The 26,030-nt window shown below is 44.4% G+C and overlaps 1 protein-coding gene across 2 annotated transcripts in view; it reads left to right on the top strand.

The window, feature by feature from the left end:
- svep1 (sushi, von Willebrand factor type A, EGF and pentraxin domain containing 1) overlaps positions 1 to 26,030 on the top strand; it is a 109,147-nt gene that overhangs the window by 79,342 nt on the left and 3,775 nt on the right. For both annotated transcript variants that reach the window (XM_085349514.1, XM_085349513.1), the window contains exons 11-46: positions 1,882 to 2,013; positions 2,253 to 2,444; positions 2,900 to 3,021; positions 3,107 to 3,212; positions 3,310 to 3,513; positions 3,774 to 4,007; positions 4,117 to 4,278; positions 4,409 to 4,570; positions 5,023 to 5,184; positions 6,237 to 6,325; positions 7,860 to 7,956; positions 8,047 to 8,160; positions 8,393 to 8,506; positions 8,588 to 8,789; positions 9,031 to 9,188; positions 9,647 to 9,845; positions 9,937 to 10,112; positions 10,262 to 10,386; positions 10,491 to 10,620; positions 10,740 to 10,910; positions 11,463 to 11,636; positions 11,759 to 11,878; positions 11,963 to 12,139; positions 13,593 to 13,677; positions 13,775 to 13,966; positions 14,617 to 14,784; positions 15,078 to 15,750; positions 15,841 to 18,551; positions 19,346 to 19,580; positions 19,789 to 19,944; positions 20,421 to 20,484; positions 20,848 to 21,024; positions 21,120 to 21,296; positions 22,203 to 22,379; positions 23,527 to 23,697; positions 24,944 to 25,039. In XM_085349514.1, coding sequence (XP_085205640.1) covers positions 1,882 to 2,013; positions 2,253 to 2,444; positions 2,900 to 3,021; positions 3,107 to 3,212; positions 3,310 to 3,513; positions 3,774 to 4,007; positions 4,117 to 4,278; positions 4,409 to 4,570; positions 5,023 to 5,184; positions 6,237 to 6,325; positions 7,860 to 7,956; positions 8,047 to 8,160; positions 8,393 to 8,506; positions 8,588 to 8,789; positions 9,031 to 9,188; positions 9,647 to 9,845; positions 9,937 to 10,112; positions 10,262 to 10,386; positions 10,491 to 10,620; positions 10,740 to 10,910; positions 11,463 to 11,636; positions 11,759 to 11,878; positions 11,963 to 12,139; positions 13,593 to 13,677; positions 13,775 to 13,966; positions 14,617 to 14,784; positions 15,078 to 15,750; positions 15,841 to 18,551; positions 19,346 to 19,580; positions 19,789 to 19,944; positions 20,421 to 20,484; positions 20,848 to 21,024; positions 21,120 to 21,296; positions 22,203 to 22,379; positions 23,527 to 23,697; positions 24,944 to 25,039 — 8,604 coding nt within the window. The remainder of the gene's footprint in view (positions 1 to 1,881; positions 2,014 to 2,252; positions 2,445 to 2,899; positions 3,022 to 3,106; positions 3,213 to 3,309; positions 3,514 to 3,773; positions 4,008 to 4,116; positions 4,279 to 4,408; positions 4,571 to 5,022; positions 5,185 to 6,236; positions 6,326 to 7,859; positions 7,957 to 8,046; positions 8,161 to 8,392; positions 8,507 to 8,587; positions 8,790 to 9,030; positions 9,189 to 9,646; positions 9,846 to 9,936; positions 10,113 to 10,261; positions 10,387 to 10,490; positions 10,621 to 10,739; positions 10,911 to 11,462; positions 11,637 to 11,758; positions 11,879 to 11,962; positions 12,140 to 13,592; positions 13,678 to 13,774; positions 13,967 to 14,616; positions 14,785 to 15,077; positions 15,751 to 15,840; positions 18,552 to 19,345; positions 19,581 to 19,788; positions 19,945 to 20,420; positions 20,485 to 20,847; positions 21,025 to 21,119; positions 21,297 to 22,202; positions 22,380 to 23,526; positions 23,698 to 24,943; positions 25,040 to 26,030) is intronic.

The raw sequence follows: 26,030 nt of genomic DNA, 5'->3' as shown, positions 1-26,030 counted from the left end.
TGCGATGATTACAGAGGACAGAATTATTTGAATGCAGGGCTTCATCTTCAACATGTTATGTATTTTGTGAATTTGTGATTTAATAACTTGCTGAAATGAAAAAGGCACGTTGAGTCTGCTCTTTATCAAACTTTTTTTTGCAGCCGTGTTTCTAAAAAGCTAAAACGGGGCCACAGAGCAATAAATTCAACATTGAAACGTTCTTCAAGGGTGTTTTGACAGGCAATAAAGCTGTAACTGGCAACTCCAGGACTCAATACACAACCAAATCTGAATGCTATAAAAGTTTGTATGAAGGTCGCTTTGCCAGATAGACTAAATACCGTAGAGCCGGGTGAATTTGTCCTGGCGCTCCGACTGTACCCAAACAGCTGGGGTGGTGACAGACAACAAACCAGACTTCTTCGGGCTCCAGCCGGGCTCATGTAATGCACCGACTCTGTACATAAATAACACTAACAGTGATTACGTGTGTGTGTGAGTGTGTGTGTTCACAAAGTCAGACCCAAACACAGGCGCCAAAATTAACATCTCGCTCACCAAAGCCCCAAAGTGATCATTCCCCACCTGCCTGCAGAGGTGCACCCCCATCAAACACACACACACACACACACACACACACACACACACACACTGTAATAACAGGCTACTGCGGCTGCTTCAGGTCCACACGACGTCAGCCTGGGGCCGCTTCGACGTCAGTGTTTTGTTTTTCCAGGCCCACACCCTGATGCCAGCTCTATATATAGTCATGACTCTGGAGACACGCACATACAAACACACACACTTGGGCTAAATATAAGGGGAGACTCCAGCAGGCCAGACATGTGTCAGCCCTGTTGGAACGGCGGTGCTACTGTTAATACAGGAGATGGATCAGAGTTAAACGAAAGGTTGATCCCTCACTTTTCCCTCCTCCTTAATCCCGTCTGTGTCTCTCACACTTGGTGCAGATGTTTCATTGTTCTTTGTCCACAACCTGTGTGTCAGCCTAAACACCAACACACTCATACACTCCGCTCATCACAGCAGCCTCTCCCAGTGCTCTATCCGTCACTTTCTTATTTTTTTTTTTTTTAGCCAGCTAGACTTAAGTTTCCTTTTCAATTCCCAGACCTGGATTCTTTTTTTTTCTGCTGCCACGCGATGCCCAGACACATTATTCCTATGTTTAACATAACAGCTATGGTTCATAGGAGTGACTCATTTAGTCCTGGAATATAAACTAAGGCTTAGAGTGCCCTCTGCAGGAAAACCAGAGTAACTTTGGATTAGAGATGAAGACTTTTAAACTTGGAAAAATAAGTTCCCAACAGCAGGTGTAAAGGGGAAAAATAGAAAACACTGTTAGACCAAAAATATTAAATCATGGATACATTTGCGTGCAGCGCTATGTTCTGATTTTAATCAGTTTAAAAGCCCCAAAAGATGCTCCATGTTAACCCTCACATCAAACTGTTATTTTACATTGACTTCTTCATAATGTGCAGTAATGTGCACAAGTCTGTAACGTTAAATGTTTCTCGGACCATTCTTGATCTTTGAACATTGGCTGCTTTCCACTAATTTTCAGCTCGGACCTTGTAGCAAAAAATTCAGATTTTTGATATTGAAGCCACTTGACCCTGACCTGAGAATCATTCAAGCATAAAAATGCAGATACAGAAATGTTATTTTTGTATTTGGTTATAGTTTACTGATGAATAGTTGGGTAGCTGGCACATTTTCTGAAAACAGCAGTTTCTGTCTCACACTCACAGGATGCTTTAACCCACCTAATACTACTTCTTTGTACAGTCCATATGATTATGCTTTTTCACAACAAGATCACCAGGAAGGGTCAGCAGAAATGAAATAATCATCTCTCTGTCTGTCTTTCAGGCGGTCGCCTCACAGTAACCAGTCGCCACAGTCCAGGCTCTCTGTTTCCAGTAGGAGAGACTGTGGTGCAGTACACCGCTACTGATGCAGCAGGAAACAGCCGCACATGCAACCTCACAGTAACTGTCCAAGGTATAAGAGCACCCCTGCATCTCAGTGACGTACCTGCACCCCAAGGAACCCTTTCTCTCTTTTTTTTATCTTGTGTGATGAGAATGAAATACACAGTAAATAAAACAAAACACCAGTGTCAGTGTCCTTTTGCAGTGCCTGAATTTTTCAGTTTCATTGTGCAGTCATGCATGAAGGTAATCAGACACTGAGCTCCGACTTGAGAAAACCATGGAAGTGCATTATGTGTATTTGCTCAGGGACAACGTGTGACCAGCCGTACGTCCCAGTGAATGGAGAGTTCATCTGTTCTGAAGAGGAGGAAGGAGTCAACTGTACTCTCCACTGTAAAGACGGCTATAGCCTCACTCAGGATGCTGTCCACAGCTACTTCTGTGCCTACAACGGCATCTGGGAGCCAGCCTACTCTCCAGACAGACCAGACTGTTCATGTTAGTGTGGCAGAATATATATATATGTTTATACATACATGCTGTATGCCTCACTGTTTATTTTCAGTTTCAGAAGAAGAATTTTTCTTCTTTAGGAGGTAGAGAACATCAGTGTGCCACCGCCAAAACAAAACATTCTATAAATAAAACACAACTTGACCATGAAAATCAGCAAGAAAATACAGGCCTCTTACCTACATACATATATGTCATACATAGATACATACAGGGTGCTCTGTTTAAGCTGTTTTAACCTGGCTACAGCAGCTGCAAGCCTCTTTGCAACCCCCCTCCACCTCTGACCCTCCTTTTTATTGTGTATTTGACTTAATCAGTGTCACATCTGATACCACTGGTGCACGCTCTGTTCTCTACAGGTTTTCTCCAGTGCAAATAACCTTTTTTTTTTTTTACCATAGTAGTGCTGACTGAAGTGTCCTTTATGTCCTCTCCAGTGAACCGTATAGCCAACAACGGGTTTAAGCCCTTCGAGATGCTCTTTAAAGCATCTCGCTGTGACGACGTGGACCTCGTCAAGTCATTTACTGGAGAGTTCAACAGCAAACTGGGAGGCATGGTGAGGACTTCTATCTCTGCAAACACATGGATAAGCTGTGAACCAACTCTTGAATACATGTTGCATTTTGTGGTTTGTCTTACAGCTGCCTAAAATTTGTGGCAATGACGATGTCACCTGCAAGCTGGAGGTGATGTCACAGGGACACTGTCTGGAGTACAATTACGACTATGAGAATGGATTTTCTATTGGTAGGATTACCTGGCAAAAATCCCCGAATATAACACTTATGTCTTAAATTAAACATTTTCACGATCATCTTCTCTCTTCTTGTTTTACACCCTTTAGTACCAGGAGGTTGGGGGGACAACTGGGGCACTCAGGGCTCCCAGGACTATGCCTACTTTGAATCTGGCTTTGCCACAAGCACCCGGCAGCTCCCCACCCAGAACCAAGACGGCAGCATGCAACTTCACCACCGCACCAAGAGGCACAGAAAGATCAAAGGCCCGACTAAAGACCACAAGATCCAGATCTACTTCAACATCACAGGTAGAATGTCTAAGAGATCTCAAATGTCTGAGTTGCTACGCTGCTACTGCTGACTGTCAAAAGCTTTTTAAAGGCTGCACATTAATGTTGCCACAAGCAAAAACAGAGCGAGAACCATGTGTTTATTTATTTTCGAAGAACAACGTACAATAGCTCAAAAAGCTTGAAGCTTAGCATGTCTATAATCTTTCTAGTGCAGCATTTTCTTGCTCTCAGACACGCCTATGTTTCAGTCGTTTAAACTTTGGCCATTCTCCCAGCAAGCATCCCTTTGCCCCTGTCGAGGAACGACTCAATTGAAGTGGCCAATCAGAAGAGGCTCCTGCGGATGCTGGAGCAACTTACCAATAGACTGAAGAGAACACTGTCCAAGCAGCCGCTGTCCAATTTCCACTTGTCTTCAGAGATGATTATAGCAGATCCCAAATCACTGGAAAGCAAGAGGGCGTCTCTCTTCTGCAGGCCGGGCTCAGTCCTCAAAGGCAGGATGTGTGGTGAGTATAGGAAGGTGCACCCACCTAACCTCAGGGTTCCCTTCATAACAGTATGAAAGCACATTGCGGTATTGCTTTTCCTAGCCTCTAACTGTGAATGCTCTTTCAGTCCAATGTCCAGTGGGAACCTACTTTTCTCTTGAATATAATGAGTGTGAGAGTTGCTGGCTGGGTTCCTACCAGGACCAGGAGGGTCAGCTGGAGTGTAAGTCCTGTCCTGAAGGAACCTCCACAGCCTACCTGCACTCCCGCAGCATCGCTGAGTGCAAAGGTACAAAACATGCACATGAACAGAAAGACGTCTGTCTTTTTGTGCTCAGATTTAAATGTTATTTTTCATATATGGGATTTTTTTTCTGTTTCATTTGGCTGGTGACGTGGTGATATTCATTTATTTTCAGGGCAGTGTAAGCCTGGTAGTCACTCTCGAAATGGGTTGGAGATCTGTGAGTCATGCCCCCTGGGTCACTTCCAGCCTTCTTTTGGAGCCAGAAAGTGTGAGGTCTGTCCCGATGAGACTTCCACAGTCACCAGAGGAGCCGTGGACGAGACAGAGTGTGGAGGTGATATAGTTTGACAGGCATAAAGTACACTACCCTAATGTCTTGCTAACTTAATTTATTTCCACTCTGGTGAGACCTAATCATTCCTGAGAAGAAAACCAATATTTTCCCAGCTTCTAATCAAAAACATATTTGTTGGAATTTGGCACTGATGTCCCATTATATCAAAAAAGTTAATTCCTACTTGGAAAAATTAGATAGTTGCCCTTTAAAGTTGGATGGAATAATCTAGAAACTCAAAAGTTTTGTTCCCAGGTTTCCAAGTTAAAATACATAAATAATCTACAACCTTTCAGACTTGGAGCTGTTAGGTGTTTTCCAACCAGCAAATGCTGCTTGTTTCAAATGTTTTTGGGTGATCCTGCCACTTCACCTGCTCCTCTAATCCTCGAATGTTTCTTTTTCTATTTTTTCCTGCGCCCCTCTTTCGATTTATGGGCTCTCTTGGACAGTCCCCTGTTCAGCAGGTCATTTCTCCCGCACCGGTCTGGTTCCCTGTTACCCCTGTCCCAGAGATTACTACCAGCCTGAACATGGCCGCTCTTACTGCCTCTCCTGTCCCTTCTATGGGACCACCACAATCACAGGGGCCACCACCATACAGCACTGTTCCAGTAAGTGTGCACGACTGCTAGTCTTGTCTGGGTGCAATATTCACGCAACACTCTGATACAAACACTCCAGTCCTGATTTGATAATATTTTATTTTGGGACCTGATAAAAACATTGAGGTTGGATTGAAGTTGTTGTTTTTTTATATATATTGAAATCTTCTGCTCAGCAGGGGATTGGAACTTCTTGCACCACTGTTAAGTAGGTTTGGAGTGTGATACAGTAACTGCAGGAGGCAACATGCACAAAGTAATACAGTTCTCCTATAGTCCCATACAATACAAAGCAAGGTTTAATAGGTAGCTACAGTTCATTTGGACTAGATTTTGCATTGATTAATAATTATAGAAGCCCCCCACCCCCACCCCTCCTGTGAATTTCATTAGCATTAATGTGACTTTTAAAACACCCGTTCACGACTCGTTAATGTGACTTTTGGATAAATCAGGTCCCGACACAAGCTTGTCAAAGGGATGAAGTTTATTGTTAATGTGTTAATTAAATTTGCTGCCCAGTTTGTCTCACTCTTAGCTCCAGTTTTGATGTAAGTCTGATGTTGGCAGCCGTATGCTGACTCTGTTCACACGTCAGATTTATATGTCAGTGTCATTTCTGCTTTTCTGAGTTGGCATGTGAATTAATTTATGTTAGACATCTGGAGAACATGCCAAGTGAAGTCAGCAGAGAGTAAAAATACAAGAAACTGCTGCGCGTCTGTGTAAGACCGTGCTGCCACCGCTGCAGTTGTGTGCTGTCTGATTTGTGGTGTGACAGCTCGGTCCAACTTGAAACACGATTACTGCACAAGATCAGGGGAAATGGAAATAATTTGGCTTTTATTTCTCGGTGGCAGAATGGAAATGAAAAACACTGTGTCTGAAGGGTGGGAATGAACAGAGGTTTGGACACGCTGCCAGAGTTGAATAAGAATAGTTTTTGTTCAGCTGGATGTCAAACGTCTGCCAGTCTGGTAGCAAAGGGAAAGATCCTCGCTGTGTTTTTCCAACTTGTCTTTGCTTACACTGTCTGTGTTTTCGCTGGGTGTCATGGTCAGGCTTTGGCTCCAGCTTTCTTCCAAAGGAGGAGAGCGTCACTGCAGCTCCCGAGGTGGAGGTCATTGATGAATACCAATCCAGCAGTCAGGTTTGCCTTTGTCTTTTCTCAAAGTCCCACTCTTTACCATTAAAAAAGCCCTGAATACCAGGCGGTCCCACAGTGACTGGAGAATGTGGTGTGAACAAAATGATTGCTACCGTGTGTAAATTTAAGGCAACTTGCAATCTGGCTTTAAAGACGAGGACCAGGTCTACGATCATTGCAGTCAGGGGTTGTCTTCAAAGCAACTTTGAGTCTGTTATATATTAGTGTTTGAAAGGTCAAGTTACGCAATTTATTTGTTATAATTCAGTGATTCACTGTAATAAATAATCAAAAATTGCAATTCTGTTGCAGTTCTGTTGCTATCTGCGTTCACAAAGACTCACTTTAAACTGAAAGTCACATGATCTTACTTCCATTCAGAGTCCAGGCAGAGCCTCATAGATTTAAAACAGCAACTCAGGAAAAGTGATGTAGTTGGAGCAGGATGGTGATTTAACTGTAAAAGGAGACAGTGCTTTATAAAGAAATATAACCAGCATACAAACACTCAGCAGAGATTGGAGTGGAGTCCAGTGCAAAGAGATGCAGATGTGTAATTATCATCACCGCAAATTGCCTCAGAGTAATTACACTGTGTTGGCAATCTGTGTGTTTATAAATTAGGCAGCGGTTATTTGCAAACCTTTGCCAAACTGCCTGTGAGCATTTGCAGTGTGTCTGATTGTCGATAGACAGGAGACAGGCTGCCTAACACCAGCTGAGCTGTGCAGTCGCTCAGTAATTGCTTTGCACGCTCACCCTCTGCTTAACCAATCATCAGGCAAACACTGATTTTTCTCATTTGCAAAGATATTCCTTGTTCTAGTTTTGTGTAACTGAACAATTAGGATTCATTTGGAGCTCTGCAGATTCTGCATGTACTCATAGAAAAAACAAAAGCCTGTTTGTATAAACATGGATTTGCACTTGTTTCCTGTTGAATGAACCGTTTGTCTGCCTCCCATTCAATTTTTAAGTACTCTAGAAACCACACGTAAGCCCACAGTCTGAGAGTGAAGAGCTCTAATGGGGTGATACAGTAATATGAGGTCATTAAGATTAGATAGGGCCTGATTATTCAACACCTTGTAGGATTTTTAATTCGACAAAGCTTGTCTAGTCTTAAAAACTAAAAGCTTTACCTTTCTTACATCCACATGTGTGAACAACATGAAATTGCAGGGACCTCAGGAGGGTTTGAACCCACAACTTTCCTGTTTTAAGCCAGCAGTGAAACATCTGGACCGTAGTGTCTGATACCGAATGAAGTTAGCTTTTCATTAAACTTCAATAAATGAAAGAATTGGCAACACTTTAATGTCTAAAAGTAAATATTTCACCTAGCTTCTTTTTGTATTTGGCTGAACAGAGACTGTCTCCTATTACTGCACCTTAAAATCTAATATCTACCTTTCACTGCTTGAGAATTGCACACATGCTTTTTCTTAGAGTATTTAGTGCAGAGTTTAGGATAACCATCTAATGTTAACATATTTGAGAGGACTTGATATCATTGTTTCATCTGCTCTACCCACAGGTTTTCCATGAGTGCTTCTTGCATCCGTGTCAGAACAAGGGAACATGTGAGGAGGTTGGAGCAGGATATGTGTGCACCTGCATGCCCGGGTTCACAGGTAGATCACCCATCAGTAGATCAGTGATAATGATTGATTCTCATGTGACATATTACAAGAACTGGATACACCCTCTGATTTCACGGTCAGGTGCCAAGTGTGAGATTGACATAGACGAGTGTAACTCTGCTCCCTGCCAAAATGGAGGCCTGTGTAAGGACGGCATAGGAGACTTCCAGTGTCAGTGCAAGCCTGGATTTTTAGGTAAAGGGACCTTTGAGTTTGTAGCTCAGTATGCACAATACTCAAAACAAAGGTTGGCAGGTTAGGGTCAGTGATTATTTCAAGACCTTGCAAGTTTAGGTTTGACTTGCAAGTTTCTGACTGCACATTTTACAGAGCTATGACATCGATACACTGTAATATTTATATAATATACTCTATGTGCAACATTAGTGTATCTCATGTTTGTGCTTATTCTCCTGCTGTGTCTCAGGCTCCTTGTGTGAGGCGGAGGTAAACGAGTGCCACTCCAACCCATGTCTCAATGAAGGCGTGTGTGTGGACGAGGTCAACAAGTTCGCCTGCAGCTGTTCCACGGGCTTCACAGGTTGCACACAAACTGACGTAACAATAATAGTTACATGTAGTGTGTAATATCAGATAAGTCTTCATGATCAAATGTCAACAGGATCTCGTTGCGAACTGGAAATCGACGAGTGCCTGTCCAACCCCTGTTTGAACGGCGGCATGTGCGAAGACATGGCCGGTGGTTACACATGTAACTGTGCCGTTGGATTCTCAGGGGACAGCTGTGAGATCGACACTGATGAGTGTTACAGCTCTCCCTGCCTGAATGGAGGCTCGTGCCTGGATGCTGTGAACAGTTTCAGGTAATAAACGTCCAGATGGAAAGCAGGAGTGATGGGATCTGCTGCTTGAAATAAACAGTGCAGGAAAGAGTACTCATTTCTGATGAGATGTTTTGTATCTGCGTGATGAAGTTGACACGGACAGAATGTGGTCGGTTTTCAAAGTTAAAGTCCCCTCATGTGCAGTAAGTTATTGTGCTGCATTGTTAAAGACTGCAAATAAGACGTTATTGTACACGCTTGTCTTCTTCCTCTGTGTCAGATGTCAGTGTGTGGAGGGTTACCGAGGCCGGCTGTGTGAGGTGGATGTGGATGAGTGTGATCCGAACCCCTGTGTAAATGGGGCCAGCTGCTTAGATGGACTGGGGTCCTACACCTGCCGCTGCCTCCCTGGGTTCAACGGAACCAGGTGTGAGACAGGTACTATAGGCCAGATGGCACATCACCATGGCAACTCTAGATGGAGGAGGACAGGGAAAGATGTAATTAACGTGAAATGTTTTCAGCTGTCAGTTACACCTGACTGTGTCTGTCAGAGTAAAGGGTCGTCATTGGTTAACCCCGGATAGCCTTTTGTCTTTGGCATCTTCGTCTGGACAAGTGGTGAAGATGATGGATGGAGAATTTCATGCAACTATAATAAAAAAATATTTAAAAAGTGTTTTAAAAAATAGACTAATAACAAATTTCCTTTCTTTGGATTTTTGTAAAATTTCAAATAAAACACCATATTTTGAAAATATTTATGGATAATGTTTGAGCTTTTTATAAGAGAGTTAGAAAGAAATGTAGTTGGGAAACATCAGCAGTAACTAAAATAATGGGTTTTTTGCATTTTTAAGTTAAATGAAATCACCGTTTCTTCTCTGTCCTGTCAGAGATGTCCTCTGCCTTCAACCTGGACTTTGAGGTGTCTGGCATCCACGGTTATGTGATGATGGACGGAGTGATGCCAGCGCTGACCGAAATCACCTGCACCTTCTGGATGAGGTCATCTGACACCACTAATTACGGCACGCCGGTGTCCTACGCTGTGGAAGGCAGTGATAACGCTTTCCTTCTAATAGACTACAACGGGTCAGTGATGCAGCGAGATTTAAGGGGCAGACGTTTTTTAAGTATCACTTTCCCTTCACGATTTTTTTCTTTCTTTCCGGCGTTGCCGCAGGTGGGTGCTGTATGTGAACGGTAAGGAGCGGATCACGGACTGCCCTGCGGTGAACACCGGTCAGTGGTACCATATCGGTGTGTCCTGGAGGAGCTGGGATGGAGACTGGAGAATCTACATCAACGGGAAGCCCTCAGACGGAGGCAAAGGCCTGTCAGTCGGCACCACTATCCCAGGTGTAGTGCTATCCTCGGCCAAGACAGATGTTCTTTGAAGTCATTAAATATGCAACATCAGTGATAATTAGCTTTTTCGTTAGCTAATTTAATTTAGTAAATAACCAAAAACCCTGGTGGTTAACCTCGGTCCTCGCTGTTGTCTGTAGCTGGAGGTGCGCTGGTGTTGGGTCAGGACCAGGATCAGAGGGGGGAGGGCTTCAACCCTGTCGAATCCTTCGTCGGCTCCCTCAGCCAGCTCAACATCTGGGATCGTGTTCTCACACCACAGCAGGTAAACCACGTTAGCTGATGTAAATAGCACATATATTCACTAATAGAGGCTGACCAAGGATTTATCGTATCCATCCACCTCCACCTTCTCTGGCTGTACTGTAGATTAAGGTCCTGGCCAGCAGCTGCCCAGCTTCTCATGTGACTCACAGAGGAAACGTCCTCGCCTGGCCTGACTTTCTCAGTGGAGTTGTGGGGCGAGTCAAAGTAAACCTCAACAGCATTTTCTGTGCCGGTGAGAGAGCTTCACATGTTTCAAAATCGCATTACCTCAAAATTGGAGCTCAGTTACAAACCGTGTGCTGCAGGAGAACAAGCAGGTATTAGCCTTCAAGCTTTTTACATTTTCTCCAGACTGCCCCAAGCTGGAGAACACTGTGCCCCACCTCCACGTCTCCACTGTGGATGTGCGTCCCGGCGCACAGGTGCAGCTGTCTTGTGATCCCAGTTTCTACCTGGTGGGGGAGCCTGTGCTGCAGTGCCAAAATAAAGGAGAGTGGAGTCACAACCTGCCCAGCTGTGAACGTAAGACAAAGACAGGCAGTGCTCAGTCATGTGTTTCCATGGTTTTGCACCTGTTTTAATTGATTTCCTTTGTTATGTCAAGTTTTGATTTGAAATATAATTCAGATTCAGTCTTTTGTCTTTATAAATGTAAATGTAACAGTCACATCCTCTGACACTGCTCGTTGTCTCTGGTAACACTTTATAATATGGCCCATGATTAAGGGCGTAATTCCCCAATAACTAGATGCAGTTTCATTGTATTCTATTTAAAATTACAATGTAATTATATTATAAGTCAGGCTTTTACAGAAAATACACAAATAATTATAGTAGTGTGTGAGGTATTTTAAATATTGAATAATTCCAGGTATTTTACATGTAAGGAGACACAAATTATACTGTATACTGTAATTTTATGGTAATTTAATAAAAAAAAAAACAACATTTCCCCATCTTACATCATAAATACACTGTACTTTACTGAGTGGATTCATCTTTTCTTTTTACATCTTATGGGAGTTTACACCCTTGGCTGTTGGCTGTGTTATAAAGTGTTACCACGTCTTACAGGTGTGTCCTGTGGACCTCCTCATCCACTGGAAAATGGCTTCTTCCAGGGAACAGACTTCCACGCCGGCAGCTCCGTGGTCTATGAGTGCAATGCTGGCTTTTACCTGCTGGGGGACACCAAAGTGCATTGCACCAACAGCGGCAAGTGGGGAGGAACTCCGCCGGCATGTTTGGGTACACAAACAGCTCAAACTTTTTACAAACACTTTAAATAAAAAATCCTGTTTCTGTTGACAACTTAACAGATAACCCATTTGTCCTTTTTTGTGTGTGTTTTTAATCATATGTGTGTGCAGATGTGGATGAGTGTGCTCTGGGCTCTGACTGTGATGATCACGCCAGCTGTCAGAACACAGAAGGCTCCTACACCTGCACCTGTATCCACCCATACACTGGAGATGGCAAAAACTGCACAGGTGATATGACAACGTAGTCAGGTGACACAAGCAGCTGTTTTCCTCCATTCTTTTATAAACCCAGCTGTTCGTGTGTGCGTTCAGAGCCAGTAAAGTGCGAGAACCCTGGGACTCCTGACTTCGGTCGCCGATACGGGAGCAACTTTCTGATGGGCAGCGAGGTTGTGTTCAGCTGTGACAACGGCTATGAGCTGATTGGCTCATCTCAGCTCCAGTGCCTGGAAACAGGAGATTGGGATGATGCTGTCCCATACTGCAGAGGTGAGAGCTGGAGTCACATAATGCTATTGCGATCAAATGGATGGTGTGATTTATTTCAGTTGCGTCTGATGTAGTGGACTCGGCATTTGTTTTTCACAGTTCCGATTAAGCTGATGGAAAACTATGAATATTTTATGGAGCTTTTTGGATGCTTACTCTGCAGCTGCGATCCTTAGAGGTTGCTCAGTTTGACCTTCACAGTTTTGCAGCTTCTTTCTAAAGTTTTGGATGATTTCCTTGTTATAAAAGATTGGCACTTGAATTTTTTGCTGCATGGATTTAATCTCCAGCTTGTTTGGTTGGAAGAGGCATGTAACCACAAGCTGCACGCTTTACAATGAGATAACTACATACTATAGAATATGATATCACATAGCAAAACACATAAATCAGCATTTACTCGCATTTTTTCAGTTATATATTACACAGTGAAAATACTGCATCCATTGAACAGCTTTAATGGCTTCAAAGAAGAGGCTTCTAATGAAAGCATGCTCCTCTCGGATAATAAAACACATTCAAGGTCCACTGCTGTTGGCTATTATCATGCAAATGACTATTACACTTCAGGAAAACATGCAGACATGTATGTTGTGTATGCATACACACATACACAAGCAAATATACAGCACAAAAAATGCTTTGTCTAATGGCTGGTGTTGTAAAGGAGCAGTTACATACGCAGCTGTCCTTTTTGTTCTCCGATGTGCAGCAGGCTCAGACGTCTGACTATGTAACCACGTGCATCTTGGCACTAAGCCACATTCTTCATCACAGAGGAAGAGGAACTGAATTATTCGGCGTCTGCAGATTCATGTTACTGTAGCTGCTGAGTGTCGGACTGAAAGTGAAACGATTAGATGTGCAAAAGCCACATTTGTGTGCAACAAGTGGGAGAAAAAAAAAAGTTGAATAAATATTTATTGAAAATTAAAAACACACTCATGGCTTAATATAATATTATTGTATTGTTTTGTTGTATTATTATTGTATTGTATTGTATTGTTTCAGAGTGCGGTTATTAAACTAGACATTATCTTGCCATCAGTGAGGTTCTTTACTTTACTTACCATCTCCAAGTTTTTCACATAACAGCAACTCTAGGACTGTAAAAGTGAATCTTCAGTTTCACGCAGAAATAAGAGAAATGTATCTGTCTGCCTTTCAGTTCCACATCCGTCCTGTTCGTCTCTTTTTTGAGCCGATCCCAATTTCATCAATAGCAGTTAAAAGTATGAGCATCATGGGGGCACGATAAGCCCCAGATGCCCAACTGACATTAATTTAAGTGGGTGGATTCACAGGCGTCTGTTAACTTGATTCTCAGCGCAGAAATATATTTGCTCCTCACATCAGTGGGCTACACTTGCATTTAGTTATTTAAGTTGTAATTGAGTGTGATGGGTTTAAAAAGTTAGTGGTTACTAATCATCTCGTTAATGTTACGCTGCAGCCCTCTCCTGCCCAGCACCAACTGTTCCAGAGAACTCCATCATGACGGGAAACAACTTCACCTATGGAAGCAAGGTGACTTTCAGGTATCATCTTCACCCTCTCCAATACCTCGGGTGTCATGTGACATGTGAAAGATTTTTGTTAACATGTGAGTCCGACTCTGTTTTGTCTCTACCTAAGCTGTAAGACGGGCTTCCAGCCTCAGGTCCCCTATGAGTTCCAATGTCTCTCTAGTCTGAGGTGGACCGGGACGCCACCTACCTGCCATCCAGTGACCTGCGGGGATCCGCCGACTGTGGAAAATGCAGACTACACACTAAACACCAACACGTACCTGTCCACTGTCACATACACCTGCAATGAGGGATACAGGTATGGATAAATTACCATTAGTACTATTAGAATTTCACTGAATAAATGTAACTTTTATTATACTTTATATAGCTTTCATTTGTTGTACAACCCCAATTCCTAAACAGGGATGCTGTTTAAGATGTAAATAAAAACTAAAAAAGAATACTTTCAGCATTGATGCTTCCTTCCTAGATGTGCAACATAAGGTATTAATGGACTCCAGTAGCATCTGAGATGCAGGCTTTTAAACTGAGTGCTGGTAATAAGCTGGAATGTTCCTCCACTCTTTAGTCCGGATAACGCAGCGTCCATGTTTTCCAAAATCATTTTAAATTTTCATTCTTCTGATGACCGAACAGTTTTCCACTTTCAGTTTACGTGTGGCTGCTTCTTTGCTTTAACTTGCATTTGTTGATGGCACAGTAAGCTGCACAGTCAGTGATTTCTTGACCATTTCTGAGAAACTCTGCCTCTCTAAGATGCTCGTAATTCCCAGTCATGTTACTGGCCTGTGGTTGATTAATCTAAATAATTGCAAAATGAGATTTATGAGATTATCTATTGTGCATTCTGCCTTTAGTTACATTTTTTCGGAATTGGGTGTGTATACCAGGTGACTGTAAATGATGTAGAGAGGAGTCTAAACTGAGTTGTATGTCAATACAAAGACCACAGGGCTCCATGGAAGTAATTTGTGAGGCGACAGGGGAGTGGAGCAGGCCTTTCCCCCGCTGTGTGAGAGTCCTGTGCAGCGAGCCCCCGCTACTGGAAAACGCTGTGACTGTGGGAGAGAACTTTGAGCTGGGAAACAAGGTGCACTATGTCTGCAAAGAAGGGTAAATGTGGTTGAAATCTACTCAGTCAATTTGTTTTTAAAATGTGTTAAATACTTCACACCTGTTTATTCCTCTGCATGATCTTTACTGTCTGTGGCATGGTGGCTTTTAAGCACAGCTAAAACAAAAAAGATTCCCTGATCCAGATTTGATCCATTGGAGCAATCCGGTTCAGGATAGACAAACCAAACCAAGCATTTTGCAGTTTCTTTGACATACCTTTGCATGCTTTTTCTAAATTATGATGATTTGGGGTTTTTTTGCTCATTGCTTTTGCTCTCCTTCCTGTGCAGATACACTCTGATTGGCCCAGAGACCAGAGAATGTCTATCAACTGGCCAATGGAGTGAAAGCACGGCTCAGTGCGTCCCCCGCTCCTGCGGCCCCCCGCCTGCCATCGACCACGCTGAACCCTATGAGACTCACAAGCTTTTCGGAGACACCGCTAACTACTACTGCACTGACGGATACACAGCCGGCAACAACTCCAAGATGGTTTGTAATGCTCAGGGCGTGTGGGTGCCACCCGATGGCATGGAGGCGCCTCGCTGCATTGCAAACTTCTGCCTCCGCCCACCTGAACTACCACATGCGATTTTAGATTCGGTCAACAAACCAAAATACGCCAGCAACACCGAAGTGAGTTATAAATGTGAAGAGGGCTTCATGCTCAACACTACAGCCACACTCAGATGCCTGATGGGAGGAGAGTGGGAGCCCTCGCCCTATGATATTGGCTGTGTGCCGGTGAGGTGCTCCAAGCCTGAGAGCATTGATCAGGGCTATGTGATTGGGACAAATTACAGTTTTGGAGCCGTGGTGGCATACAGCTGCTTCAAAGGCTTCTTGATTCGAGGGGAGAAGAGAAGGACCTGCAAGGGAAATGGAGAGTGGGGAGGAGCTCTGCCTACCTGTGTACCTGTGTCCTGCTCGCAACCCCCATCCCTCAAGAACGGATACCCCCAGGTTAGCCATGAAAACTGAATGCACTTAAAGAGTCCTCTTATAAACATAAAAACAAAGCACATGATATGTCCCATTTTTGTTCCACTGTAGGTCAAAGGTCGGCTCATTTACAACAGCAAGGTGACGTACGCCTGTAACGCAGGCTACAGACTGATTGGACGACCGGAGCGAGTTTGCCAAGCCAACCGTCAGTGGTCCAACCAAGACCCCCCAACCTGTGTCCTTCTAACCTGTGACCCTCCTCCTAACATCGTCCATGGGCACTACAAAGGCTCTGACTTCCAGGTGGGCCGTAAAGTGGTGTATGTCTGCGATGAGGGTTACGAGCTGGTCGGGGATGCTACCTGGACCTGTTTGAAGTTTGGAAGGTGGGATAAGACGAGGCCTCCGCGTTGCTCGCCCGTCCAGTGTCCAGAGCCACCACTGGAGGAGAACCACCTGGTTCTAAGAGGCCTGGACTCTGAATCAGGAACAGTGGAGTTATCCTGTGAGGATGGCTACATCCTCGAGGGGGCTCGGTTCCTCCGCTGCACTCCGTCACAGGAGTGGAATGACACCTTTCCGGTGTGTAAGCAGGTGTTTTGTGGTCCGCCGCCTGCGGTGCCGTTTGGTGGCCCTTCCAGGTCTTCTCACCTGTTCCCATTCAGCTCTGTGGTGACGTACGAGTGCATAGATGGCTTTACTTTAAGAAAAGAAGGCTCTGCGTCCTGTCTAGCCAACGGGCAGTGGAGCAGTCCTTACCCAGAATGCATCCCGGTTGAATGTCCTCAGCCTGTAGAGATTTCAGATGGTATTGTTGATGTCCAGGGACTGATGTACCTCAGCAAAGCACTGTATAGTTGTAAGACTGGATATAACTTAGTAGGTAACTCCACCATCCTCTGTGGAGAGAAGGGACTCTGGATTGGTGGGGTGCCTTCTTGCCGCCCAATTGAATGCTCAGTTCCTAAACAGATAACCAATGGAAAAGTTGTCTACACAAAACTTCAGTTTGATCACTGTGCGACCTACTCCTGCAACCGTGGTTACCGCCTCCAAGGCACAAAGACTGTTAGGTGCCTGGCCAGTGGGGAGTGGGACATCGAGACACCAGCTTGTGTGCAGATATCCTGCACACCACCTCAGCCAGTTGAAAACGGCTTTGTGGAAGGCCAGGACCACAGTTATGGTGTGACTATTTTCTACAGCTGTTTTCCTGGCTTCCAACTCGTGGGTCAGGACCATCTAACCTGTGAGGAGTTCGGCTGGTCGAGCTCTGTTCCTGTCTGCGTGCCCTCGGACTGCGGGCTGCCTCCTCACATTGACTTTGGGGAGTATGTTAGAGTGACAGAGCTGGGAGGGAGATTTACTTCTAAAGACACTGGAAGACTGGACTTGAACTTTCTTCATGGGACACTGATTGAGTACCGTTGCCACCATGGCTATGACCTCACAAGCCAGGTCAGGCTGGTGTGCCAGGAGGACGGGGGCTGGAGTGGGACAGCCCCATCGTGTGTGCCAGCGGAGTGCCAAATACCGCCTAGTCCAGATCACGGCTGGATGAATGTGACTCATGGCTCCCTCGGGACTACGCTCACATATACGTGTGATGAAGGATATGAGCTGAAGGGGGAGTCTGTGAGGCAGTGTGTGTCAGGTCGAGTGTGGACCACTGATGCCCCAGTTTGTCAACCTGTTTCCTGTGGTGATCCAGGGGCTGTGGATAATGGCACAACACAGGGAGGTGATTTTGTTCATCCTGAGGTATTACACTTTCAGTGTAATCCTGGGTTTGTCCTGAAGGGCAGCAGTACTATTGCCTGCCAGGCAGATGGAAAGTGGACCGGGCTGAAGCCACAGTGTGAGCCCGTGTCCTGTGGTCCTCCTAAAATCCCCGGTGATATTACATTTAAAGGCACAGAGTTCACCTATAATAACAAAATAGAACTGAGCTGTCAGCCTGGGTTCATCTTAAATGGAAGGTCTCCAAGCATCTGCCAGGCTGACGGTACCTGGAGCCACAAGGCTGCTGCCTGTGTACCAGCCCGCTGCGAGAAGCCCTCCCCAATACTGAATGGTCGCATGTTGGGGTCAGAGTTTGGCTACAGCAGCAAGATAAAGTATGAATGTGATGAAGGATACACGCTTAACGGAGATTCTACACGTGTCTGTCAGTCAGATGGACTTTGGGACAAACCGGCACCCCGTTGTGACATCATTAGTTGCGATCCTCCTGAGGACATCAGTCACGGCTACGTGAACGGCTCCAGCTTCAACTACGACGACATTGTGGAGTACGTGTGCTTCGATGGCTACGAGGTCGTTGGCGATCCCATCCTGCGGTGCTCCGCTCAGGGCCTCTGGGTGGGCCCTGTGCCTCAGTGCCAGCCCTGCATTTGCACCCTTCCTGTGGTTAAGTTCGGAGTGGTTCTCGGCCACGATCGAGCCTGCGGAGACCGAGTGCACTTCCAGTGTGACGACGGCTACAAGCTGCTGGGTCCCTCTCAAGCTGTGTGCGAAAAAGGAGGAGTGTGGAGCCCTGGGGTGCCTGTGTGTAGCCGGGGAAGGTGCACCGCCGCCCCGCCTACAGTTCCTAATGCTGTCTTGCAGGGTGGCAGTGCCAGCTTCCCAGATACGGCTATATACAGGTGTCGGCCTGGCTACCAGCTAAAGGGGTATGCTTACCTCAACTGTGGAAGAGACGGCAGATGGGGGGAACCCAGGATACGATGCGAGCCTGTGAGCTGTGGAAAACCGCCAGAGGTCGCCAACGCTCGGGTCGTGGGAGATATCTTCAGCTTCCCCAACCAGATCACATATAGGTGAATACTGTCATTATTGGAGTGGCTTGTCTTAAATGAGTTGGCTGGCTCACATAGTGTTTAATGTAAATACTGTGTATGGAACAGTGCTTATCCTGGATCAGGTGAAACTAAACTAACCATTTATCTCCTCGATCTGAAAAACACATTTTCATACACAAATAGTGAGTAACAGAGCATCCAGCACTGCACTCTGCATCTGATTCATCAAAGGACACATTTATAACTGAAGTGCACTTAAAAGATGCATTTCTAATCATTAAAATCATCATTAAATTCATGTTTTATTATCATGCACTAAGATGATGTTGTAGTTGCATTGAACCAGTATGTTTTTCTGATAAGTTGCTCTTAAAATTTAGTGACAAACATGCATGTTCACTCAGGAGAGCATCAAAACTTTTCTCAGTTTTCTTCATTGTTTTGTTTTGATGTGAGTCACGAAAAAGTTGCCATCACAGAAATATGTGGATTTTTAGCTGTAATGCTCTTACGTATCAATTCTCTCAACATTTTATGCCTCAGCCCTGAAAGGCTGATGGGGTACTACCATCACTGTGGTGTGAACACGTTAACTGGAGAACAAGTCGACGTAGGATTTTGAAATCACTATCTACTAGGAGGCTAAGGTTTAGCACTGGCTGCCACCAATATTTGTATTTTTACATTGAATCTTAGAGAAACTGGCTTCATGCTCACAGTAAACAGGATGTGTGTTACTTTCCATTTCTGTGAATGGATTAAAATCCAAGACAGAAAGAGTGTACTCTGTGTATCATCATGTGCGTCTGCAGGTGTGATGATGGATACGAATTAGCCACGCAGACAGCTTCCCTGTCCTGCCAGAGCGACGCCACCTGGTCAAAACACAACGTTCGGTGCCGCCCCACCCCCTGCCTGCTACCCACCAACTTCTCCATCCCCCATCTGGTAATCACCGGGAAGGAGCTCACGCCTGTCGGGGGCACCGTCACCCTCTCATGCCCTACTGGCTTCTACCTGCAGGGGTCAGCGCTAGCAGAGTGTCAGGTAAGAAAGATGTTGGTTAAAGATTTGCCTTTCAGCTTCTTAATGTGAATTTGACTTCCCTGTTAAGTTATAATTAACCACAGAAATCCATTATATGAATGCCAGGAACATAAAGTGAAATGACCAAAGGTTTACAGAAGTGAGAATGAATGCGTGTAACGTTGATAACGCAGCGGTTTCCTGTTCTGCTTTTAAACTGTGTGATAAGGTCGGTGGAAGCTGGTCTCCAAGTATCTCATCGGTTTCCTGTGAGATGGTGATGTGTGAGAAGCCTGCTCCTCTTCTTCACGGTATCGTAGAGGGGGACAGCTACAACTATGGAGACTTTGTCATGTACTCCTGTCTGCCTGGCTTTGACATGAAGGTAAAACTCATCCAGTCAAGTTTTGCTTTTTTTCGTCTGGCATCTCTTTATGTGGAAAAACAAATGTAGTTGGTCCTAAACTACATAACAAATGACCACTCAGCTCCTGTGTTCCTCTTGCTTTCCCACACTCTGCCTTTAAACAGCATGCACCCACTGCACTAATGGCTAACAATGAGATTACAGAAAGTCATGTGACTTCTCTTCAGCAATCAATAGGTGTGCACAGTAACTGAGCCAATAGAAAGAGCTGAGTCACTGTCTTCTTTATAAACTGATACTCTGCACTGCCCAGTTTGGACACTCGATACAATGACGGCCTTTTTTAATGCACACGAAGAGTAGAAGCCGCTGACTGGCTTGATAACGCTCACACAATAACATTACTTCATTCTACAGTGGAAAAAGTCAATATTATGGATGTACGCATTTCTGTGTGTACACCATCAAATATCCTTCTCCCCTTTTTGTCACAGGGAGACTCCATCCACATCTGCCAGGGAGACCGAACGTGGAGCGGCACGCAGCCAGTGTGTGTTGGTGGGTTTGTGCACAGAGGCAGACAAGGAGGCACCATGCTTGTGATAATATCGGATATTTAATCTTAATGTTCAATCAGTGATCTTTTTTCCCTCTACTAAACTTTGGAACATCCATAAAGTTTATTGACACAAAGATATCCCACACAAACAGATATCCAAGCGTAGCCCTCACTAGCTTCTGATGGACATGCAGTGATGTTGTTTTGACAGCAGGCCAGAAACCACTCAGTTCATATAAGAGTTTCAAGGTTTACACTTAGCAGGTTTTCAAGGGGTAAAGAGTTCATGTTTTGCAATGTGCTACAGCAGATACATATACTGTACTTTAACACTACCGCACCTTTGACCCTTTTCTTCACAGCGTCCTCATTGCAATCATGTGGGGCTCCTCCCACAGTACAAAATGCACAACCGGCGGGTGAGCCCAGCCCGGACAATGTCACCTATGTGTGTGATCCTGGGCTGCAGCTGGTCGGCCCAGAGACGCTCACCTGTCTGGACAATGGCACGTGGAGCCTGCCGGTGCCTACGTGTGAAGGTATGGAGGGCAGACAGTGAGCAAAAGAAGTGAAAGGACGTCTGTGCATCAAACACGTCTGACATCACATCCCTGTGGTCTTTCTGTCTTGTCAGTGGTCAGAGGCTGCATCAGCCCCAAACAGATGCTGCACGGTAAAGTGCAGGAACTCAGCCTGAACACTGGGCATGCTCTGAAGTTCCAGTGTGACAACGGCTACAACCTGGTGGGAGATCCTCTGGTGGTGTGCATAGGGGGCAACGCCTGGAGCTCCGCTTTCCCCGCCTGCCAACGTGAGGACACGTTTTTCGAAAGAACCTTTACTGGCTTGCTTTCTGACTTCCTGCCACGTGGCAGCCTGTGGTATCATTCGCTTTCTAACACAGAGGCCTTTCAGAATTCTTTGCAACATCACTGAGTTTCTTCATCTGTTTCACAATACAGCCTGTGACAAGAAGTCACCCATTCAGCTCCTTGTAATCTGGCTGCAGTTTGTTGGAATGTGCTGATTTTGAAGTCTTATGTCATGACTGACACTTCCACATACATGTCTCTCAGACTTATTCATTATCTCTGTTGGCACAAAAAAAGAAAACAAACAAAACATGGTGTATGAAAATAGTAATAGTGAAAAATAGAAGAAATTAGATGACAGTGACTTGAGCTTTTGATTTCGTTTACAAATGTGGAAAAGAGAAGTGCAGCAGCCACTGACCACTCATAGATGGCTGGTGTACGTACAGATTATTGTGCAATACACATGACATAATGCCAGTGCTGCATTTTGTCAGTTTGTTAAGCTGCAACAGATGATGTGACAGGATTGCTCCATGGTCTCAAAATAACCAGACTTTTGTGCAGTGACGTTATATAGATATGTAGATGTGGTGGATTTTATTGATGTATTGGGGGGGGGTGTAAAGAAGTGTAGCATTCACAACACAGTTTTGTAGCATTTGTGGGCCCTAGTGTTACATTGCTATGCTAGTATTGTGTAGTAGAACGATTTAAATGCCTCAGTTTAATCTGCATCTATCATTCTGTCACAGTGTCGCAGTCTTTACTAGTACATGTTATTTCTGTGCTACACCGTGACTGTAAACGACTAAGGACTTATACTGTTGTATTGCTGATACACGAACTACATCAGCTGGCATCACAAATTTTAAAAGCATATCCATCATTTCTGTCTCTCGCAGCCAAGTCTTGCCCGGCTCCTCCGGGCTGGAACAGCAGCGGGGACAGAGTCCAGCAGGAGTTTCGTGTTGGACAGTCGGTCCGCGTTACCTGCCCCAAAGGTCAGCAGGTGAAAGGCAGCGGCACCATCACCTGCAGGTCAGACCAGACCTGGAGCCCCATCAGCTCTGTGTGTGAACGTAGGTATTGTTATTTTTAAAGAGAAGATGAATCTCTTCTGTTTACTCAAGTCTCCTCAGTTGTTGTAGCAGCTTTTTAATCTGTAAGGAATCACGTGCTTGTGAGGTGGCATTGAATAAATGTGACAAAGCAGAAAAACGTGATTTCATTTGAACGACTCTTTTCAAAGTGAATAAATATGCGAAGTATGTCACGTTTGTTAGCAGGAAACTAAATGATTAAGTTCGTAAATTATTTCATTAAAGAGGAAGTTTACTGCTTGTAATTTTCATGTTACTGTCACTGTGTGTTACCTCTGAACTACACAGGTTTAGTTCCTTTGTACCATTAATGTAAACCTTTCTGTTATATCATAGTAAAGCTACTAAGTTTAGTTTTTTTCAGTGAGATCATGTGATTTACTCACATTTCTACAAGTACTGCAGCGATTAAATGATGTCACTATACTCGCTTGTCGAAACACTGTGATTTTAACACTGCACATCTTCGCATGCTCCCCTTGTCTTGTTGTGCTTCTCTACACTTGCATGTCTCAGGTGAAGCGCTGTCTCTCTGTTGTCTCACTGAGCTTTTATCAAAACAAATGAGGCTGCTTCAAACACTGCGTCGGCTCCTGTGTGCTGAACTAATTACGGGCACCTCTGCGGCTTCTATGGCAACCTTTGTCAGATTGTCCTTTGATCATTCTCATGTGCAGTTGTCCTGAATATGCAGCACAGCAGTGCTCATGTTGCTGTGGCTCGTTGTATGTGTTTGCATGCTGTTTTGGGGGGTTTGTCTCCTACGTGCATGTTTATCCGAGTCCATTTTTGTCCTCAGGGGGATTATCAGTAAGGGGCTTTTACCAAATCAAACCAACACTGAACTGTTTGACACATTTGGATGTGTTGCATGAAAATCACTGTCTCCGGGGCTACTGGGGGGGTGCAGGAAACACACTGGGTTTAATTTAATAAGCACAGATTTCTCTCTGCGGTGCACACTTTGTACTCACATATGGGGATGGACAGAAATGTTACAGCGCAATAAATTTTACAGTCTGGGTTCACTTTACAGTCAGATTGGTGCAAACGTGTCGTTAAAGAGGCAAAGCAGCAGTGTTTGTAGACGGGGGTAGCAGTGAATAACTCGTGGGTCGTTCCATAGGGGTGTCCTGTGGCCCCCCACTCCATGTGGCCAACGGGGTGGTGCGGGGGGCGGTGTTCCAGTTCGGGGACGTGGCTGTGTACTCGTGTTATGGCGGTTACACCATGGAAGGCATTGGAAGGAGCAGGTGTCTGGAGAACGGCACCTGGACGCCGCCTCCCACATGCAGAGGTAGAGCGAACGTGAAACGGAGACTCCCTGCTTCAGCTGACTTATCCTGTAACTCTTACTGCCATGCAGCTTCTCAGCTTTTGAATTCTTCCCTTACCTACTGCTGCTTACGAAACAGAGATTTTAATCTGTGAAGGTCATTAACACGTATGTGCTTGCACTCTGGTTGCATGGGTACAGTCTATGGAAGCGGCAGAAGCAGGTTTGTGGGGGTGTTTTTTGTCTTCACCAAAGGCTCTGCTCTGACAGCTCGCCCTGAAGTTTATGTGCAAATACTTTCAGAAGCCTGGATCCAGGAAGAAAAACCTCACCCTTAAACAAGAAAAACACCTTTGTATGACGGGGTTTCCTTTAAATAATTAAATTATTTCAAGGGAAATCGGGCATGTAGAACATCTGTAGATTAAGCTTTGGCGTAACATCTTCAGGAGTTTAAGAAACAGTTCAGTTTACAGTTTTATTCTGAGTAAACATGAATCACACACACACAGTTGTGGTATGATGGGAGTGTCAGCTGAACAGGATCCAGGAATTTAGACATTGGGAAATTCCTTTTCTCAGTCGGCACAAGCAGAACAAAGATATGACCTGCAGGCAGTTTTATGACTGCGCTGCATTTGAATGAGAAACAAATACTTCACCACACTATCACATTCACACGATAGTTACCAATCTGTCATCACTGTCTGCAACTGAATTACGATGTTACGCTCTTTAATAAACGTCACTCTGAAAAAAATTTGTTTAGTGCTGTACATAAAATAAAGAAAAGGGTTATTAAAATCAATAAAAAAAAGGTCACATTTGAAAGAAAAAACATGAAAACAATCATATCAGCCTGAAATCAGGTTCCTGTTGATCAAGTACAGATACTAAAGCAGACAGTCAAACTGATTGAGCTCCACCCTGAATCCCTGTGTGAAACTCAAATGACCGTTCAGATGTTTTGCATATAAAATATGAAAACAAAGGCTGGATCCAGGCTTAGCTTCCCTGAACAGCTGCTGAGTTTGTGCTCTTTCCTGCCTCCCTGCACACACTGTTGCTGTCCTGATGTGTTTGCACTTCATTTGTTTGTGTGCGTGAGGTTAAATGGCCATTTTTGTTGAGTGTCTTCTTCACTGTATAGCTGCACGTCTGGCTTTGTGAGATATGCTCACAGAATAGTAACTCTGTGTTACAGGAACCATTTCTCTGACCTTAATTTGATATCTTTGTCCGTGTGTCTGTGTGTCCTCTCCCTAAGCGGTGTGCTGGCTACAGTGTCAGAACGGAGGTGTGTGTCAGCGGCCCAACACTTGCTCCTGCCCCGAGGGTTGGATGGGTCGCCTCTGTGAGGAGCGTAAGTATTTAATAATCGTAAACATGTTTAATTCTCCCTTTTCACGCCCTGATCGTGATCCTCAGTGTTTTATGGTCAAACAAAGGCTAACTTTTTGCAGACACTGGAGCACAGAGAAGTGTCTGTTTGTAGCTGAAAAATGACTTCTCTCTGGTTTAACAAGACAGTCCAGATGTTTCTCTCATTTTATGTGATACCAGTACTTAATCAGAAGACATAAGACAGAAATTGTGGTGCAAGAAAAAACATATGTATGACAGTCTTACACAAGAAATTCTTGCATGCAGCTCACAGCTGTCGGCCAACTTCCTGTAAAAATCACCCAAACCTAACCCTGCTACATAACATAATCTGGCTGTGGACTGATTTTCAAAATGTCCCACGGTGGAAAAGATTGAAAAACAGAGAGAATGGTATTTGTCGCATGTTCACCTAAACTACAAGTTATATATATATATATTTATAAGAGCAATGAGTCACCAAAAACCAAAACAATCGTTGTGAAACAGTCACACTGGAATTAATCAGAAGGCTTTTAAACATACTGATTAATAAAGATGAAATGGCTTTAATGGCTAAGCTGTTATTTGATGGATTGCCATGAAGGTTTTTTCTGACATTAATTTTCTCCTGATGATCAGTTTCAAGTCATTTGGAAATCCTATCTGCATACCATCAGTGTTTAGCCCAACCCAACTGTTGGGCAAGAGGAGCTTTGGAGCACCCTTAACCTTTCATCTAGCAACATCATCAAGACATTTTGATTTTATTATTTAAGAACAGATACCTGGAAAACTACCTGACCGACCATCAGCCTCAGCTCCACTGTGTTAGTGCTAGTTAGCAAATGCTACCATGCTAACATGCTAAACTCTTACAGGGCTAGATAAAGTATGCAAGCCAGAACATTAAGTTCATTTCTTGTAGTATAAGTGATGCTGCAGTTTTTGACCTCTTCATCTAGTTTTTTGTCCACTTTATATATATGATG

Source organism: Diplotaxodon limnothrissa, linkage group LG3, assembly GCF_057381915.1.
Source record: "Diplotaxodon limnothrissa isolate DT_005_m linkage group LG3, D_limnothrissa_male_GT1.1, whole genome shotgun sequence".
Lineage (NCBI taxonomy): Eukaryota > Metazoa > Chordata > Actinopteri > Cichliformes > Cichlidae > Diplotaxodon > Diplotaxodon limnothrissa.
This window is presented reverse-complemented; position numbering and strand designations above follow the sequence as displayed.